The following is a 19,580-nucleotide window of genomic DNA, read 5'->3' on the forward strand; positions in this document are numbered from 1 at the left end:
CAGATGCCCTGGCCACCAGAGGTCATCTTTGAGGGTCAGAACCCAGGAAGTGAGAGTGGGGGGGGGGACTGCAAAGTTAAGTGTGCCCTCCCCCAGCCTGGAGATGTCATAAAGTCAGCTGATGACTGTGTAAAGCCCCACCCCCCCACCCCACCCAGTCCCAAGGCTCCACCTACAGTTTTCAGCTTCCCGATGGTATCCTTCAAGGCCATGACTTGCTTGGCAGCAGCAGCCCCATCCATTTCAGCCTCCACCAACTTGGACATGAGGCACTCCTTCTCCTGCTGGAGGTGTTTCTTCTGAAGCCTGGGGCCAGAAAGATAGGGCTCTGTGAGCCTCAAAGGCCCTGCCCGCCCAGAGCTCTAAGGCCCGCCTCACAATGCTCTACAAGACTCCCTCCTGCCAGGGAACAATGGGGGAAAGTGAGGGGGAGGTCCTTCTGACCCCAGAGGCCTAAGAACAAGGGCCACCAGTCAAATCTGCCTGGGTACCAGAACACAGCCTCCACACTAGGGAACGTCATACCATCTGCTTGTCTCAGCTACCATCATCATCACTGCCATAGCCTCCTAACCACCCTCTTCAGATCTGTTCTTGAGCCCTCCCACCCCCCTCTCCACAAGAGAGCCAAGCCTGGTCAAACCATTGCCCTAATTTAAAAACTCTTCCATGATGCTCAACTGCCTCAAAGTGCTCCTAAACAGAGGCTGGGGTGCAGCTCAGTGATACAGCATTTGCCTAGCTTGCCTAGGTTCCACTCCTACCCCTGCAGAAAAAGGAAAAAAAAGAGAAAAAGAAAAACTCCCAAATACCTCAGTGGCAGATGCGCACTAAACCCCTGCTGTCTCTTTGGCATCCTTTGTCCTCAGGTACCCCTTGCCCTCAGGTGCTGGCTCCGGTCTGCTTTCCACTGCCCAGGGGCAAATGCCACCCACCCTGGGGTCTTCCTAGGAGACATTCTCACCATCTAGCTTTCTGCCGACTCCCATCTGCCTAACTTCCTACAGACCTACTCCTCAACATCACTTTTCAGAGGAGTTCATGACTCCTCATGCCCATGGGTCCTTTTCCTTCACAGTGTGGATCACAGAACAGTTGGTGACTTGCTGTGATATTGTGCTGAACAAGCTCCTGCACGGGCACAGCCCCAAGCCACGACCTCCCTCTATGCTTTCTTTTCACTCCCAGGGCCCTGTGCCTGGCAGGATGGAGCCAGTCCCTCTGGCAGGCTGGGTGCCTCACACAGTGAAGTCTTTCTCCTCCTTGATGCGCTCGATGTTGTGCCTAAGCACTGTGTTCTCATGCTCTGTCTCGGCCAGCTCATGGGCCACCTCCTCCAGCTCCTCCTTCCGTTCCTCCAGGAACCTTTTGGCCATCTGGCGCTCGCCCTTCTGCATCTTGACCTGTGCAGGGGCACGGGGGCAGGGCCACTGAGGGGAGAAGCTTCTTCAATGTCGAATGGCTAGGCCCAATATTTTGGACCAAAATAAGGACCCTGTGACTTGAGAGTGAAGGATGGGGGCCCTATTCAGAGTTCTTGTGGGACTTAACAGGCACAGTCCCAGTAAATCCTCACAAACACTGACTCTCCAGGAAGATACTACTTCTTTCCTCATTTTGTAGCTGAGGGAACTTAATACAGAGAGGCTGAGTGGCTTGCTACTTGGGGATGGATGCAACCATGGTTCAGTTGGCATACCACAGGAAATACGTCACATAAAGGCCCTGGCACCTCATGCTATGGGGATTGGAGGGCCTGTTGCCAGGCAGTCAGAACTAGGTTCTCTGGGAGGATCTTGGGACCTCACATACAGGGTGGAGGATTAAAGACCTAGGGCACATTAGCAGTCCAGATCTAGATTTTAAGGCCAGCTAGACCAACTTCGTGTTTGAGGACTTTGGACTGGTTCTATTTCCAGTTTCATTCCCATTATCCCTCCCCACACGGGGCAGCTCCACTAGCAAGGACATCCTTCCTTTGTCTCTCTGGGGCTTTGTTTTTGTGTTTTTAACTTTTGCATAAAACAGAAAACCTGCCAGGTGTGGTGGCTCCTGGCTATAATTCCAGCACTCAGGAGGACAGTTTGGGGTTAGTGTGGGCGACATAGGAAGACTCTGACTTGAAAAAAAAAAAAAAGAAAGCTGGGCAAGGTATTGCACACCCATAATCCCAGTTACTCTAGAGGTGGAAGATCACAGTCTAAGAACTGCTCTGAGCAAAACTCAAGACCCTATCTGAAAAAATAACTAAAGAGAGGGCTGGGAGTGTGGCTCAAGTGGTAGAGTACCCACCTAGCAAGTGTGAGACCTTGAGTTCAAACACTAGAATTGGAAAAAAAAAAAAAAAAAAAAGCCTAGGCTTCAGTTTCTCAGTCACTTCATCTATATTTACTGTTGGAAATGTCAAATCATGCCATCCACATAGAGCAACAGGCAAGTGCTCAGCAGACAGGGCCCTTCTAATGTCCCCAAGCTGCCCCAGCTACCTCCCCAGGTGGAGACCTCTGATATCCCAGTCTTGCTGAGGGGGACAGCATGCCCACAGAGAATCTGCCTGAGGGACCTGTCCACCAGAAACATGCCTGGGTTCTCCCACATATCCTCCTTACTAGCTATCCCAGCTGCCTCTCTCACCTCAGACTTGAGACAACCAACCGCATTCATTAGACTGTCAATCTTCTTATCATAACGGTTCATCTTACAGTGACCAGAGTCATCATCTTCTGTAGAGAGGTCACTTAACCGCATCACGGAGACCAGCTTTTCTGAAGATGGTGGTGTTATCTCCAGACAATGAGGTGGATTCTGATGTGGAGGAAAGAGAAGACACAAGAGCTCAGCAGAACTTCCACTGCACTCAGGTGTCCACTGGAGGCTTGCTGACTGCTGTGGTATAGCAAAAGCATCCATCCCCCAACTCCAGGGATCCTGCCTAGGAGGACCACCACTCCAGACCCTCTTGAAGGAATATAACCTACCCACATCTAACGAATGCTTGGGAAGAATTTCCAACATTGAAAGAAAAAGCTTGGGTTGGAATGTTAAGTTTTAACAAAGAGAGCCAAATGCAGTGGAATACATTTGTACTCCCAGCTACCTGAGAGGAATGCTTGAGCCCAGAAGTTTGAGACCAGCCCAGGCAACATAAGCAAGACCCCCTCTCAAAGGAAGAAGAAAAAAAGAAATATATGCAGAAATATATACACTTTTTAAAATATACCAAAAACAGCGTAATGATGCACACCTGTAATCCCAGCACTCAGAGGCTAAAGATGATCTAGAGATCAAGGACAAGACTACACTTTCAGGGATAATTTCTATGGTTCAAGGCCAGCCTAGCCTCCAAAAAAAAAAGTAAATAAATTTTTAAAAATTTAAAATTCACCAGGCGCTAGTGGCTCACACCTATAATCCTAGCAACTCAAGAAGCAGAGATCAGGAGAATCATGGTTCAAAGCCAGCCAGGGCTAGAGGAGTGGCTCAAGGGGAATGCCCAGAGTTCAAGCCCCAGTACCGCAAAAAAAAAAAAAAAAAAAAAAAAAAAACACATCAGTACAAAAAATTTTTTAAAAGCACATGTGTACCTCAGAAAAGTTTATGTGAAGTTCTACTGAGACTTTCCTTTTAAGACTAAAGATATAATATGGGGGCAGTTTTTTCCATGTCTCTTTGATATACTTAATTTGACCTCTCAATTCTATAAGTTTATTCTGATGCACTAATGTTTTTTCTTAGTAGTGTATTATAATTGTACAGGGGGGAAAATGTGACATTTACAAAAGTGCTTACATATATCTTAGATTCACCCTCCTGATGCACTAACATCATTTCTCATGCTGTGCAGTTCTTTGTTTCTTGTAAGCTGATGTGGCTACCCTTCTATGCCAACTTCCAGGGGAAGATGATTGCCATCAGGGATAAAAAGAAGTATTAGCCAGATTTATTGGCTCATGCCTGTAATCCTAGCTATTTAAAAGGCAGAGATTGCAAAGATCAAGGTCTAGGTGGGCCCAGGCATAAATGTATTTGAAAAATATCTAAAGCAAAAAGGCTGGGGGCATGCTCCATTGGTAGAGCATCTGGGTCTAGCAAATGTAAGGACCAGAATTCAAACCCCCATACAACCACTAAAAAAATAAATAAAAAGAAGTGTTTGATAATGATGTAACTGTTACATAAAACAAGCAGAGCCCATGGAGTACAATTAAGAAAGGGCAGGTGTTCTTCTTCTCTGCAATTCTATTTCTGGGGATTTATTAAGAATACTAAGGGCTGGCCAGGCGCAGGTGACTCACACCTGTAATCCTAGCTACTCAGGAGGCAGAGATCAGGAGGATCACAATTCCAAGCCAGCCAGAGCAAACAGTTCCACAAGACCCTGTCTCAAAAAACCCTGTCACAAAAAAGGGCTGGTGGAGTGGCTCAAGGTGAAGGTCCTGAATTCAAACCTGTATCACACACACACACACAAAAAAAAAAACTAAGGGGCTGGAGGTGTGGCTCAAGTGGTAGAGCACTTGTTTTGCAAGTATGAAACCCTGAGTTCAAATCTCAGTCCCACTTTTAAAAAAAGGGTCATCATAGTGAGACCCCCTACCTCAAAAAAAGAAAGAAAAATCAAAACTACACTTATAGCTCCACCTACTCATAAGGCTGAGGAAAGAGGATCACTTAAACCCAGGGGTTTAAGGCCAGCCTCGGCAACACAGCGGTACCTCATCTCATCTAAAAAAAAAAAAAGTACAATGCAAATATAGTAAAAAAAATGTTACACAGGGCTGGGGTCCCCAGCACCACAAAAAGTTATACAAAAAAGAGTGTTATGCAATCAAAAGTAAAATATGACATCATTGTTGCTAAAGCTAAAAGAGTCTATTCCCAAGGGGAAAAAAAAAAAAATCAGAAAAATCAGAAAGTACTTGTTTTTTTTTTTGGGTGGGGGGTGTCCTGGAGTTTGAACTCAGGGCCCCAGCTTGCTAGGCAGGTGATCTGCCACTTGAACCACTCTGCAAGTCCTTTTTTTGGGTGGTTGGGTATTTTTCAAGATAAGAGTCTCACAAACTATTTGCCTAGGCTGGCTTCAAACCTCGATCCTCCTAATCTCTGCCTCCTGAGTAGTTAGATTTACAGGCATGAGTCTGGAAAAATATTTAGATAGCATATTTAGAAAGGGGATAGCTCAGTGGTGAAGAGTTTGCCAAGCATGTGCAATGCACCTTAGGTTCTATCCCCAGCACCACAAAAAAAAAACAAAATAAAAACACAATGGACTGGGGGTATAGCTCAGAGATAGAGTGCTTGCCTAGCATTCACAAGGTCTTGGTTCAATCTTCAGAACAAGAAACAAACAAACAAACAAAAAAACTGGTTTTAAATGAACCTGGGCAGTGATGAAGGGTGGTTACTTTTAGAGGTGAGATAGAGAGACAGTGATAGGAATAGGCCAGAGGGAAGCAGAGGATGGTTACACAGGTACATTCAAGTTGTAAGGTTTCATCAACAATACTTTTTATTTTTTTTCAGGAGGGGAGGGGGTAGGATCTGGGATTTGAACTCAGGGTTGAGGTTGCAAAGCAGATGCTCTACCTTTAGAGTCACACCTCCAATCATTTTGCTCTAGTTATGTTGGAGATAGGGGTTTTGTGAACTGTTTGTCCAGGCTGGTCTTGAACCTTGATCCTCCCCCATCTTAGCCTGCCAAGTAGTTAGGATTACAGAAGTGAGCCACTGGGGCCTGGCAGCAATATACTTTTTTTTTTTTTTTCTTTGTGGTACTGGGGTTTGAACTCAAGGCTTCATGCTAGCAATACCGTTCTGATATGCATATACTCTGTACTTTTCAACAACAATAACAAAAATATTTTGGTGGTGTTCGGGTTTGAACTTAGGGTCTCCCAGTTGCTTGGGAGGGGCTCTACCACTTGACCCATGCCACCAGCCCCTAAACAAAAAAAAAATTTATGTTTTAACAGTAGCTACACTTGAATAGTAAAATTATAGGTAATTGCTTATTTTTTCCTGTATCTTTAAATTTCCATAATAAAAATAGATCACTTTTAATACTTGAGAAAAGAAAAAAACGGTCATCATCTTTCTCCCAAAGACAATCATATATGAAAGGAATTTAAACAAAAACAAATCAGGGCTGGAGGCATGGCTCAAGAGGTACAGCATATGCTTACCATGAGCAGGGATCTGGGTTCAATCCCTAGCACCAACATACAACAAAAATCAAACAAGAATCCCACATGCACAAAGCAGCTTCTAGTCTCTATTTCCAGCTCCATCTCAAACTTCTACTTCCTGGGGCCATTCTCCTTTTCTCCATAATGGAAAGGATGAGGTTAGGGCTTCCCAGGAACAGAGGCATCCACAGGAAAGTAGAAAGTGACAGACCCAAGATGGAAAGCAAGAAAGACACCTATTATTTGAGCTACTGAGAAAGCAGCAGAAGCGTGAAGCCCTGAGTTCAAATCCCAGTCCCACCAAAAAAAAAAAAAAAAAAAAAAAAAAAGACTGAACCTTTAACATAGATCAGGTATGATTATTTTAAAGTATTCCAAAAGCCTTTACTTGATGAGACTTTTCTTTTGGTGGTACTGGAGTTTGAACTCAGAGTCTTGTACTAAGCAGGCATTCTATCAACCTGAGCCACACATCCATCTCTGTTCAAAACATGGTCAAAAGCCTTTCAGCCATGGGCTGGTAGAACAGCTCAAATGGTAGAGCATGAGGCCCTAAGTCAAACCCCAGTACCATCAAAAGTAAATAAATAAAATTTTTAAAAAGCCTTTCAGGCTAGGTGCCAAATCTCAGCTGCTCAAGAGGCAGAGATCAGGAAGATCATGGTTCAAAGCCAGCCAGGGCAAATAGTTGAAGAGACCCTATCTTAAAAAAAAAAAAAAAAAAAATCACAAAAAAGGGCTAGTGGAGTGGCTCAAGGTGTAGGCCTTGAATTCAAACCCCAGTACTGCGAGAAAAAAAAAAAAAAGCCTTTCAGCCTTCTGTTATTGTTGAGTTTTTACACTGCAATTGATTAGAAAGTATAATGCAATTTGCTGTTGAATAAGGGGGTGGGGTAGAAAGGATAAGAGAGAATAGAGGGGGCTAATTTGATTTAAAGTACAATATATTTATGTGTGAAATACCACAGCAAAGCCCCTCTGAACAATGAATATATTTTAAAAAAATGAAGGACAGAAATGTAAAACAGGTCCTGTTCAGAGGCAGGTACTAGTGGAAGGTGGGAGGATGAACGGAGAGGTTAAAGAAAGATGAATATGGTGGATATACTTTATATACTTGTATGAAAATATAACACTGAAACTTGTTGAAATTGCTTTAAGAAGGCAGGGAATGAGGAAGAATGATGGGGTGAATCTAACCTTGGTACATTGTAAGCACATATGAAAATATCACAATGAAACCCCTGTATAACTAATATATACTAATAAAAATGCCTAAAAAGCTGGACGCCAGTGGTTCACACCAGTAATCCTAGCTACTCAGAAGGCAGAGAGCAGAAGGATCACAGTTTGAAGTCAGCCTTGGGCAAACGGTTCACGAGACCCTACCTTGAAAAAACCTCTCACAAAAAAGGGCAGGAAGAGTGGCTCAAGGTGTAGGCCCTGAGTTCAAACCCCAGTACCACAAAAAAGAAAAAAAAAGAAGAAAAAGCCAGTGTAGTGGCTCACATCTTTAATCCTAGCTATTTGAGAAGCTGAGAATAGGAGGATCAAGGTTCAAAGCCAGCCCAGGCAAACAGTTCAAGAGACCAAATCTCCAAAATAATCAAGCAAACTGGACTGGGAGTGTGGTTCAAGCAGTAGTGTCTGCTTTGCAGTAGTGAAGCCCTGAGTTCAAACTCTAGTCCAAAAAAAAAAAGTTTAAAAAAACAAAGAAAGCAATCATAACAATGCACATCTGCCTGGTTTACAGCTGTAACCCCAGTGTCCAGCAGTGCTTGGTACAACCTTCAAGAAATGTATGTTGTATGAATTACTGCATGGATGACAGACAGACAGGTGGGTGGGTGGACAGATGGATGCAACAGTAAATAGGTAGGTGGGTCAACAGACAAGCAAAACATATTGAGGTGTGGCTAAAAATAAGACAACAGTTCTCTTGGCAACACTGAAGCAATACTCCTCAGCATATTGTTCCACAGTGGCATTGCTGACATCTATGGGTCACTCTTATGGTCTGTATGGAAATGCTTTTTATTTTTTTGGTGACACTGGGGTTTGAACTCAGGGCCTCACACTTGCTAGGCAGGTGCTCTTACCACTTGAGCCACTCTGCCAACCCTGTAGGGCAATGCTTTCTTGAATACATATATGCTGGTGTACGTATATGTCTTTATGCTTCAGATATGTGGGGAAATACACCTGGCTCCTCACATGCAAAGCAGAGGCTGAGGGTTTGATCTCTAAGATGAAACACCACAAGTCATAACTCTAGCTCTACTACTTTCTTTATGTGACTCCAGGCAAATCAGTTCTGAGCGTTGGTTTTATCTCTACACTGGGAGAGCAGGTCCTACCACATAGCAGTGTTGTAAGGAGTCAAGAAGAGCAACATACTTTCAGGGTCTAGAAAGGCACTGGGTAAATGGGGCCTATTAGGATGTCTCCAACAACTACAGCCAACCCTGGATCATACCGAGTTTGAGGCCTGCTAGAATCTGACCAGTCCAAGAAGAAAGCCTGAACAAGAATGAGCCTACCTCCCACTTGCATCCCACATGGCGGACAGGTGATTTTCCAGGGGGCATCCAAGGTACCTTGGTTTTCACCCGGACACTCCGCCGCACATTCACGGTGTCCCCTTTCATGCCGCGCTTATGAGATTTCTGTGGAAAGGGACAAACCCAGGGTCATTTCCAGGCGTAGCTGGCCATAGTATCACTCTGGTGATATCCACTTCCAAGTCTGCAAGGGCACTTCTTTTGACTAAGATTACTGCTGCCACTGCTGGATAATAAACGCCTACCTTCTAACCAGGAAAGTGACCTCCAGAAGAGTATGTGTCTCCCAAACCTTTGAAGTCAGAAGCACGAGGAGGCTGGGCCGGGAGGTATGGCCCTGATCCACAGCTGTTACCTCGCCCCACTGGCATGCTCCTACCTGGCTGTTGGCGGCTGATGGTTTCGGGAGTTTTTTTATGTGGACATGGACAGGAGTGTTCTCATCCACGTGAACATGTAAAGGGGGAGTTGAAGAGCGGTCCTTCATGGTTCACTTCGGGCAGGCAGGGGAGGGCAACACAAAAAAGGCTGATCTGTGGATGAGTAAACTGGGCATAAAAACAGAGCTCAGAGCCTCTAGGGATTACTGAAAGCCTAGCCACCAAGCGAGCAGGACAGCTACCATCTACAGGCATGCAGGCAGGCCCCAAGGCAGGAGTATCATCCAGCAGGTTCCCACAGATATTCTAGTAAAGGCCACCAGGAAGACCCAGTCCATTCAAGACAGGGGTCAGCAAGACTCATGGGCTCAACAAGAGAACCCAAATGTAGGCCTCAGGGTCCTCAAAGCTGAATCTCCATCCATGCCTGCTGGAATGCATAGCTCCTTCTTGGACTTAGTGTAGCTCAGCTGGAAAGCAGGGGGATCTTTCTCAAGTGGCCATGCAGATTAGCATGAGAAACACAAAATGGTTAGGGTGCCAGATAAATCAGACAGCAGGCAGGCAAAAGTCTGTGGAAATAGAAGGGTGATGGGAATGCCACGATGGGAACGTTGTACAGATTTTAAAGAAATCATGAGCTATGTACCCCTTGCCCATCACATCTCCCATCACCTCCCCTCAATCTTTTTAAAAATTCGTCTTTTTTCTTTTCTTTTCCTTCTTCAAAAATTTATTCTAGGGCTGGGGATATAGCTCAGCCCTAGAATGCATGCATGCATGAGGCCCTGAGTTCAATCCCCAGTACCACAAAACAAAACAAAACAAAATTTATTCTAAAGATTTGGGGATTTTCCTGGAAGGATGATGTTAAGACAACCTCCTTCACCTGGCAGCTTTACCACATGCCTCACATGCCTGAGGCCCTGAGTTCAATCCTCAGTACCACAAAAAAAAAAAAAAAAAACAGAAAAAAATTTATTTTAAAGATTTGGGGATTTTCATGGAAGGATGATGTTAAGACAACCTCCTCCACCTGGCAGCTTTATCACAGGCAAAAAAATAATTAGTAGTCACCAGGACATGCATAAAAGCACCGTGCAGAGCACCTGAGCCACCATAGTGCAGGCAGCTCCTAGCTAAGGTGTGCGGAAGCATTTCTGGTGGGGTCACAGACCAGAAAGGGCTGCTCTGCATGCATGTCACCTACCGTCACAGTTACACTGGGTGCGCCACAAGGTGTTCTCAAGACCTTTTTCTGCGTGAGACTCGTTACTCCATTCTTCCCACACGATGGAAACCTGTACCCGGGCACAAGAACCAGATTACAAGCAGAAAACTCAGGTTCTTCTAATTCTTAGGTCTCTGGAGAATATACACTACATGGAGTGGCTAACATGGAGTGGGTAACAGTCAGGAGAACCAACTTGGAATTCCTTGGCTACCTGTTGATGAGCACCTGGCACGCATGGTGTGCCCAGCCGAAGGATGGAAACAGGATGAAAGCCATTTTACACAGTTGGCCTTTTGACCTGCCATTGCATCACACGTATTGTGACCTTTTGCTAAAAAGCCTACCTATTATCCTGTCAAGTGACAAAAAGCAGGCAGCACACAAGAAGCAGCCAAGGTACTAGTCTGGACAAGGGTGAATTCCCAGGAAAGTGCCTGGAGCAGAGGTATCTCTGCTAAGTGAATGACTAACATACAGTCATTTATGGCAGAACCGCTCAAGTGGTAGAGCACCTGCTGAAGCAAGCACCAGGCCCTGAATCCAATCTCCAGTACTGCCATTCAGCTCAGGAACAAAATCACTGAGTCAAACTCATAAAATGAAGGCTCAAATATGCACCTACGAGCATGAAAAAGTACCTACCTGCCAAAATATTTCACTAAAATACCCTAAAAGAACCTAAGTAAGTTTTAAGACCATGAGCAATTCATCTTGTTTTATAGCCCCATCATTAATTTGCAGATAGCAACGTTTAATGTGTTCCAAAATTGGCAGTCTACCCGAGAACTCCAGATGGGAGAGGAATGACCACTCAATCCATCCTCCTGTTTCCTGACAGCACCAAAATATCAACTTGCTCTCCCCATAAATTCTTGGGGGGAAATAATGCAACATAATAATCAAGCACTTTCATATGCATTTTGCTGCATATGTATCATGCCTTGATTCAAAAAAAGAAAAAAAGAGGACTGGAGGTATGGCTCAAATGGTAGAGCACCTGAGTTCAAACCCCAGTCCCACACACACAAAGTTATTTATCAAACCCTAATAGTCATTCAGTCGAGAATAACAAAGCTGGGAACTTAGGTATTTCCCTCTTTTCACTTAAACCTGTTCACTTACAGCCAATTGCTTGTGGAAAGGTCAAATCACCGCACCTTACTAACTACACATCATCAGCATTTATTTACACCCAGCCTCCTTTCAGAAAAAAGGCCCAGAGCTTAGAACTCCATTAAGACAACAAGAGTACCCTGCTTGCTATCAGGAAGCTGTGGCACCTGGGGAGGGAAGGAGAGAGAAAGAGACAGAGCTAGGGTGGTGTGTGTGCATTTCTTTCCTCCCTTTTAAAGTGATTTGAAAATATTTCGGTCCAGACTTTCAGTACACAGAACAGGAAAACTGACAAGAGAAACTGACAAGCAAGCCTGACCTGCGGATACCTGACCACCTTTCCCGGCCCTACTGCAAAGGCGCCCCCCACATTGGCAGTACCTGGGGGAGCCGCCTGAGGATGAGGCAGACATGGCTAGGCATCAAAGCCGCAAAGGTGGGCAATTGGGTCAGCAGGCTCTGCTCAGGGGGACCCAGAGGGGCTTGTCAATGAGAATCTCAGGGGCCCGGCATCAACGTCCTCTCTGAGGGGAGGAGGGTGGAAGCTTTGGGGGTAGCAGTTGGATGAAAACTTGGGAGGCGCTCCTCTACTGTCCAAGTCGCACAGCAACTGTCCTGCCAAAGTGGGAGGGAGACAGGAGAGGCTGAGCGACCTGCGAGGCGCCTGGAGGGCTGCCGGTAGGCAGGTTGGGGGGTGCGGCAGGAGCTCCCCTTTCGGGGGAAAGTCGGGAGGATGGGTAGGTGGCTACCAAGGGGAAAACCTGCGGGCTGGCTGGCGTGCGTAGAGGGCGGGTGAGAACCGCTAGGCCCCAAGTGGACCCCCAAGGGGCCGGAACCCGCGCAGGGAGCTGGACTGATATTCGGGGCGGGGCCGGGGCAACTGTCTCCTAGGAGAAGGGGCGTTCCCGGTGGAACAGATAGCAGGGAGCGCCAATAGCGTCTGCAGGGGGAGGGGCGAAGGCTGCGGGGAACCGGGGGCGCTCCGCGGCTACGGGTCTCCGGGACCGTAGGTCGGGGGCGGGGGGTGGAGAGGAGCAGAGACAGCGCTCCCGGGCCCAGCAGGGGCCGGTGGGGCATAAAACACGAGTCACAGAGGGCGAGACGCCGGGCTGTGCTGGCAGCGGGCTGCCCGGTGAGGCCCCTGGGCGGCCGGGAGCCAGGGCTGGGGACGCGCGACCCACTAGGAGGGCGCCGAGGCCCGACGGAGGAAGCGGCGGACGCGGCGATGCCCGTCGGCGGGCAAGAGGGTGAGGGGCGGCCTCTGTCGAGGGGAGAAAGGACGGCCACCCACCAGCGGGCCGCAGGAAACAGGTTTCTGCCCATAGAGAGAAGGGCGAAGCCTGCCCGAGGGCAGAGAGGAGGCGCAGAGCCCTGGCGACGGCCGGGAGAAGAGGGAGGCGGCCGGCCCGCCCGTTAGCCGGAGGAGAAGCAGCCCCGCGCCGGGGGGCGGGGCCGGGTCAGATTCTGACAGGAGGGGACGAGCGCGCCGGAAGCCTGGACGCGGCGCGACCCGGAGGGGGCCCTCGGCACCCACCGGACGACCCCACCAGGCCGGCCGAGCCGGGAGCGGGGCGACCTCGCCGCGGGGCACCCGGAGCACCCTGGGTCCCACCTGCCGGCGGTCTCTCACCAGGAGCGACACGGCTGCGCCCAGAAACGCCTCCTTAAGAAGTCGTTGAAGTCGGAGGCCAGGGTCGTGCCATGGAGACGCCGCGGCGGATGCAGTCCGGCTCCCGCGGCGGCTCCTCCCCGCTTCCGCCTCCTTTTCCGACACCCAGTCGGCAGCTCGCCCATTGGCCAGTTCAAACCCCCCCCCGGAGCCTCTCGGGTTTCGCCATTTAGGCCCAGCCCCTGGCGTCACAGAGATGCCCCGCCCCGCCGGACGCCCCGCTCACTTCCGGGCCGCGCGTCCCGTCGCCAGGGAGACGAGCGACGCCTTCAGCTGGCCTGCCTGGTCTTGTCCCCGCCGTTCAAAGACTGGCTTCCCTTCCGCCATTTTTGCCCCGGTTTGGGTCCTCCTGATTCCCAGAACTCAGCGGGGAATCAAAGCCCCAACGCGCTCCCCCTGATACACAATAGGAATCTAGGCCCAGTGAGGGGTCAGGGGACAAGAGAGTGGCCGGGGCTGCACTATGTTCCTGGAAACCCAGGCCTGTACCTAGTCACACTTAATGCAGAAATGGAGTCACCTGGTGCACACTACCCGGATTCTGGCCCCCTCGCACATTGCCCCTGCCTTTGCCCAAACAGGAGGAAGGGTTGACACTCCCTTCCTCCCTCGCCGCTCTCTGTACAGACCTACACTGTTGAGGTTCTCGCTGGGCCGCCATCTTCTCGACTATGCTTCCTCGTCAGCCAATCATGCGGGGCTGTCACGTGGCTCACGGTGCCGCCCTGGGTTCTGGGAGACTTTAACCACCTCTGGGCGGACCAGACCTCAGTTCCTTGACACCCTAACCTTCATCGGAAATCTTGAATTCCAGCCTCTTGCTCTACTGAAGAGAACCCACTTTTCTGTCTTCACTCTCTCAGTTTACCGTACAATATTTGTTCTTCAATGCTACGGAGCATTGTTCGTTTTTTCCATGTTGAATAATTGATGAGTCCCCAATCCCTCTTGTGACCCAGCCATCAGAGGTTCTGTAAAGATCAAATCCAAAAGTCAGAGCTGGAAACACGGCTTAAGGGATAGATCATCTGACGAGCAAGCGCGAAGCCTTGAGTTCAAACTCCAGTATGGCAAAAAAAAAAAAAAAAAAATTGCACTGTTCATCCCTAGACCCCTCCTGACATTTGCTTTTCCAAACCTTTGCCTCTTTCCTCATTCCAATTTCAGCTATCTTTTTTCATAGAGAAAAAGTCATCTAATGGAACTCCCTCAATCTTCTCTCCACTCTCAACTTTAACTTTCCCCCACATTTAAGTCCCTGCTTCAGGGGTAAAGGTATCAGTGCTTCTTGCTCTCTAGGAAAATCTTCCAGGTTCAAGGCCAAACACCTCTGGAAAATGTCCCTTTGCTGCCCTCAGGGCAGAATTATTTCTCAGCTCTTCTGCATTCACTGAACTAGTATTTATTAAGTCTGTACTGCATGCCATGCTCAGTGCAAGTGTGTGGCTTTTATGGTGGAAGATCTGAGAATGGACAGAATTACAAGATCACACTCCCCACCCCCAAAACACACACACACTGGGTGAGAGGAAGGAGGAAGATGATAAGCTCCTTAGAAGCTAGGAACAGGGAGGTGTACAGGGTAGCACTGGGAGATACAGGCAGGAGAACTGGGAGGTGGCTACTAGCCTGGGCTACATAGTAAGAACCTGTCTCAAAGCAAACAAAAAACTGCTACCACACCTTGGAGGTGTGTGAGCATGGAAAAGCTGTGAGCTGTCAGGGTTGATGGGCAGGGGTCAGAGTGTGCCTAGGCCAGCCCTGCTTCTATCAGTGGTTATCAACCCAGAATCACAAGACTCTATTAACCAGTGGCTCACATCTATAATCCTAGCTACCTAGGAGGCAGAGAGCAGGAGGATCACAATTTGAAGCCGGTTTGAGCAAATAGTTTGTAAGACCCTATCTCAAAAATACACAACACAAAATAGGGCTGATAGAGTAGCTGCCTGCCTAGCAAGCCCAGCAAGTGTGAGGCCCAGAGTTCAAATCCCAGTACTGTTTAAAAAAAAAAAAAAAGATTACCGGGACAGATTCCCAATATGTCTGCTTCAATGAGTCTAAGATGTAGCCAGAAAATTTGCATTCCTAACAAAGTCCCAGGTGATGCTGAGGTTTCTGAACATTGCTTGCAAATTACCCAATCCTCTCATGTCTGCATCCCCCATCTCCCCAGGCTCAGTGAGTCTCCAGTTGATCATGATCTGCCTGATCATTATCTCAGGGTTCCTTGTTTGAGAAAAGAAAGTTGCTCTTACCTAGGTAGTCATGTGTGTGTGTGTGTGTGTGTGTGTGTGTGTGTGTCCTGACTCCTGTTACTGAAGACCTGTTATTCCTGGAATCAAGGGTCACCACAAGAAAGACTGGCTCAGAGCAACAGAGGCGGAGGCAAAACCGAGGCAGAGATGTCAAGCTTGTATTTTACTTCCAGTTCCCATGGGCACCTGCAGCCTCAAGTGGTGAGTCAGTCCACTTTTTAGCAAAAGCAGACTCTAAGTCCTTGTTATAATTCCACTATCCTTCACATGTACAAAGAATTCTTACAAATAAGTAAAGAAAAAGACAAACAGACCCAAAAGAAAATGAGCCAAATAAATCAAAAGATAATTCACACAAAAGAAAATTTAAAAAGCCAGACATCTGGGCTATGTTGTGAGCCTGAGCTCTGCCTCCTTTGCCTCTTCCTCCTTCTTTTCCTCCGTTTTTCTTATCTCAGGCATGCTAGGCACATGTTCTACCATTGCTCTAGACCTGGATTCCCTAGTCACTTTTTTCTAAAGGTCAAATAACCAATAGTGAGAAACAAGCAGTCTTGAATATTGCTGCTAGCTTTAAAACTTGATATAACCTTTTAACAGAACAATTGGTCATTATATATCAAAAGTCGTAACGTTCACATCTGGGAATATATTTTAAAGACCTAATTGGGTTAGGTAGTTTAAGAGCCCTAAAGAAAATTCTTACAATTTTTGTATATGTTCAAGTTTGTCCTCATTCATTTATTCATTCAGCAAATATATATTGAATGCTAAAAAAAAAAAACCTAATTGGAGGCTGAGGGTGTAGCTCAAGTGACAGAGCACCTGCCTAGCATGTGTGAAGCCCTGAGTTCAAATCCCTGTACCACCAAAAGATTGCTGAAAAAGATAATTCATGATTATGGGTAGGTGGGACAGGTGTTTGAATCCAGTGAGTCACACAAAGCAGACACTCTACCGCTTGAGCCATACCTCCAGTCCATTTTGCTCTGGTTATTTTTGGAGATGGGGTTTCACAAACTATTTCCCTGGGCTGCCCTTAAACACAATCCTCCTGATGTCAGATTCCCAAGTAGTTAGGATTACAGGTGTGAGCCACCGGCACCTTGATCCTGATTACTTATTGGAAAATAGATTATATCTGCACATGGTGGTACATGCCAGTAACCCCACTATTTGAGAGGCTGAGGCTGGAGGATTACAAGTCCAAGGCCAGCCTGCACCATATAAGGAGACTCTTCTCAAAATTTAAAGATTAAAAGAAAAAAAAATCAAAGAAACAGAAAATTCCATGTAACCCTCTTTATGTGTTTGGGCCTAGAAATGAGGAACAGACACAGATGTAAATACATAGAGTATAAATTTGGAGCTGGCACCAGTCGCTCACGCCTGTAATCCTAGCTACTTAGGAGGCAGAGATCAGGAGGATCATGGTTTGAAGCAAGCCCAGGAAAATAGTTCAAGAGACCCTATCTCAAAAAATACCCAACTGAGATAAGGGCTGGTGGAGTGGTTCAAGTGGTAGAGTGCGTGCCTAGTAAATGAGCAGCCTGAGTTCAAACCTCAGTACTGCAAAAAAAAAAAGGAAATTCACCATCTCCACTCCAGACCTACTGAATGAGAAGGTCTGGAGGTTGCCAGGAGTCCCTGTTTTAAGGTCTTCAGGGGAGCCAGAGGACTGCTCTTTCAGATCATCTTCTAGGGATGTTGGACAGTAAATCTACTCATGCCCCTAATAGTTTCAGAGTGGGAAACTGAGGCTCTGGAAGGAGAAGGACCTGGCACAAAGTCACACATAATTAAGTGACAAAGGTGAAACACAAAACAAAAAGCTCCTAGTTGTCTTGGTTTGATGCCTGTAATCACAGCTACTCAGAAGGCAGAGATCAGGAGGATCAGAGGTTCGAAGCCAGCCTGGGCAAATAGTTAAGAGATCCTATCTTGAAAAAAACCCATCACAAAAAAGAGTTTGTGGAGTGGCTTACATAGCAGAGTGCCTGCCTAGCAAGCGGAGCCCTGAGTTTAAACCCCAGTATCACAAAAAAAAGAAAATATGTGCTTTGACAAATCATTGTGTAGCGACAGCCCCCTTGACTGTGAAGGTGCTGGCCACAGCTTTGGCAGTTACCAGGTGGGAGACTTGTTTGAGATCTGGTACAGTTCACAGTCAGACATGGCAGGACCCCTCTTTTCTAGGCTGAACCTCCTTGCTTTTTGAATGACTAATGAATCCCTTTGTTCTGCAGCCAGTTCTTCATGCCTCTTGGTAGCTCTTGGGCCACTGCTATTGAAGGGTTTCTTTCCTTCCATATATTGAAGAGCAGACCCTAGTCTTGTTTATCATTTCTTGCACTTTAAAGTGAAATCGGAGCTGGGTGCCAGTGGCTCATGCCTGTAATCCTAGATACTTAGTTGGCAGAGATCAGGAAGATCACAGTTCGAAGCCAGCCCAGGCAAATAGCTTGAGAAAAACCACCTATCTTGAAAAACTCTATCTTGAAAAAAACTACCACAAAAAAAGGGCTGGTAGAGTGGTGCAAGGTATAGGCCCTGAGTTCAAGCCCCAGTACCGGAAATTAAAAAAAAAAAGCTACACTTAGGCATATTGTATTCAATGTTCAGAAAATCAAAGATGAATTTAAAAAAAAAACTCTTAAGGGGTTGGGGTGTAGCTCTGGCCCAGAAATTTTTTTTTTGGCAGTATTGGGATTTGAACTCAGGCCCTCACACTTGCTAGGCAGGGTCTCTCGAACCATTTGTCCAGGACTGGACAACCAAGGTCCTCCCTCCCAGATCCTGAGTGGCTAGGATTAGAGGTGTGAGTCACATACACTGGGCTTGAATATTAAACTTTTTAGAGTAAAGACAATGGTAAGGACTGGAGGCATGGCTCAAGTGGTAGAGTACCCACCTTGCAATCATGAAGCCCTGAGTTCAAACTCCAGTGCTGCCAAAAATAAATAAATAAAGATGATAACTACATTTGAATTATAGACTCAAGATTCATGTGCAATTCGTGGTGCCACCTTATTTAGATTTCTTTGTCCAGGTCAGAGCCTCAAATTTTTTTGGGGGGGCAGGTAAAAGAATTCAACATTTTTCTATAATGAAAGTATTTTCCTCCAAAATGTGCCTTCAACCTTTATGCAGTGTATCTTACTGAGGAAAGAAAATAAGCTGCCCTCTTATTTCTCTTCACTGTACATATACATTGTCAAGTAATATTCCCAAGATCACACAGCTCCAAAGAGGTGTCAGGACTCCAACCACAGGGGCCCCAAACCAGAATCCCTGTTCTTCCTTCTGGTAACTAGTCAGTGACAGTGGGAACAAACTCTAAAATCAGACTAATGAGCTCAGAATGATCAGCAGCTCAGGGTCACCTTAGCAAAGGAGCAGATCCTCATACTTGGGCAGATAGAGAGCCAGACACACTCACAATTTTTATTCTATTTTATTCTGTTTTTTTGTGTTAGTTATTTTTGAGGTACAGTCTCTCAAGCTATTTGCCCAGGCTGGCTTTGAACCTCTATCCTCCTTTTCTCTGCTTCCTGAGTAGCTAAGATCATAGACCTGAGCCACTGGCTCCTGGTTCTATTCTAATTTTTGAGGCAAGTCTCACTATGTAGCCCAGGCTGGCCTGGAAGTCCAGATCCTCCTGCCTCAGCCTCCTGAGTGCTAGGATTTCAAGCACATCTTTAATATTGACTTTATGAGAGGGTTTTACTTGTTATTTAAGACATCAGGGGGGAAAAAAAGACATCAGGGGGCTGACTCAAGTGGTAAGAGCGCCTGCCTAGCAAGTGTGAGACCCTGAGTTCAATTCCTGGTACTACACACACACACACACACACACACACACACACACACACACACACGCATGCATGCACACACAAAGACATCAAGGAGCATATTTTTAGCAAAACCACTACCTAAATGGGTCTTAAAAATGGGTCTTAAAAGATTTTTAGGGGCTGGGTGCTGGTGGGTCACACCTTTAATCCTTGCTACTTGGGAGGCTGAGATCAGGAGGATCACAGTTTGACTCCAGCCCAGGCAAATAGTTCACCAGACCCCGTCTCCAAAATAACCAGAACAAAATGGACTGAAGGTGTGGCTCAAGCAGTAGAGCACCTGCTTTGTAAGAATGAAGCCCTGAGTTCAATTCTCAGTCCCACCA

At 46.8% G+C, this 19,580-nt stretch overlaps 1 protein-coding gene across 8 annotated transcripts in view; it reads right to left on the bottom strand.

The window, feature by feature from the left end:
• Odf2 (outer dense fiber of sperm tails 2) overlaps positions 1-13,282 on the bottom strand; it is a 35,762-nt gene extending 22,480 nt beyond the window's left edge. For 2 of the 8 annotated variants that reach the window (XM_020164315.2, XM_074053094.1), the window contains exons 1-6: positions 10,337-10,430; positions 9,126-9,279; positions 8,726-8,851; positions 2,635-2,805; positions 1,243-1,403; positions 177-306 (exon numbers count right to left, since the gene is read on the bottom strand). In XM_020164315.2, coding sequence (XP_020019904.1) covers positions 177-306; positions 1,243-1,403; positions 2,635-2,805; positions 8,726-8,851; positions 9,126-9,233 — 696 coding nt within the window. In that variant the 5' untranslated portion in view covers positions 9,234-9,279; positions 10,337-10,430. Of the gene's footprint in view, positions 1-176; positions 307-1,242; positions 1,404-2,634; positions 2,806-8,725; positions 8,852-8,991; positions 9,280-10,336; positions 10,431-11,854; positions 12,089-13,103 lie in introns of those variants that run through there. The other 6 variants (XM_020164323.2, XM_020164317.2, XM_074053095.1 and 3 more) reach the window with 6 other exon arrangements.
• Between the last annotated feature and the right edge of the window lie 6,298 nt (positions 13,283-19,580).

The sequence above is a fragment of the Castor canadensis genome, chromosome 13 (genome assembly GCF_047511655.1).
Source record: "Castor canadensis chromosome 13, mCasCan1.hap1v2, whole genome shotgun sequence".
In the NCBI taxonomy this organism is placed as follows: domain Eukaryota; kingdom Metazoa; phylum Chordata; class Mammalia; order Rodentia; family Castoridae; genus Castor; species Castor canadensis.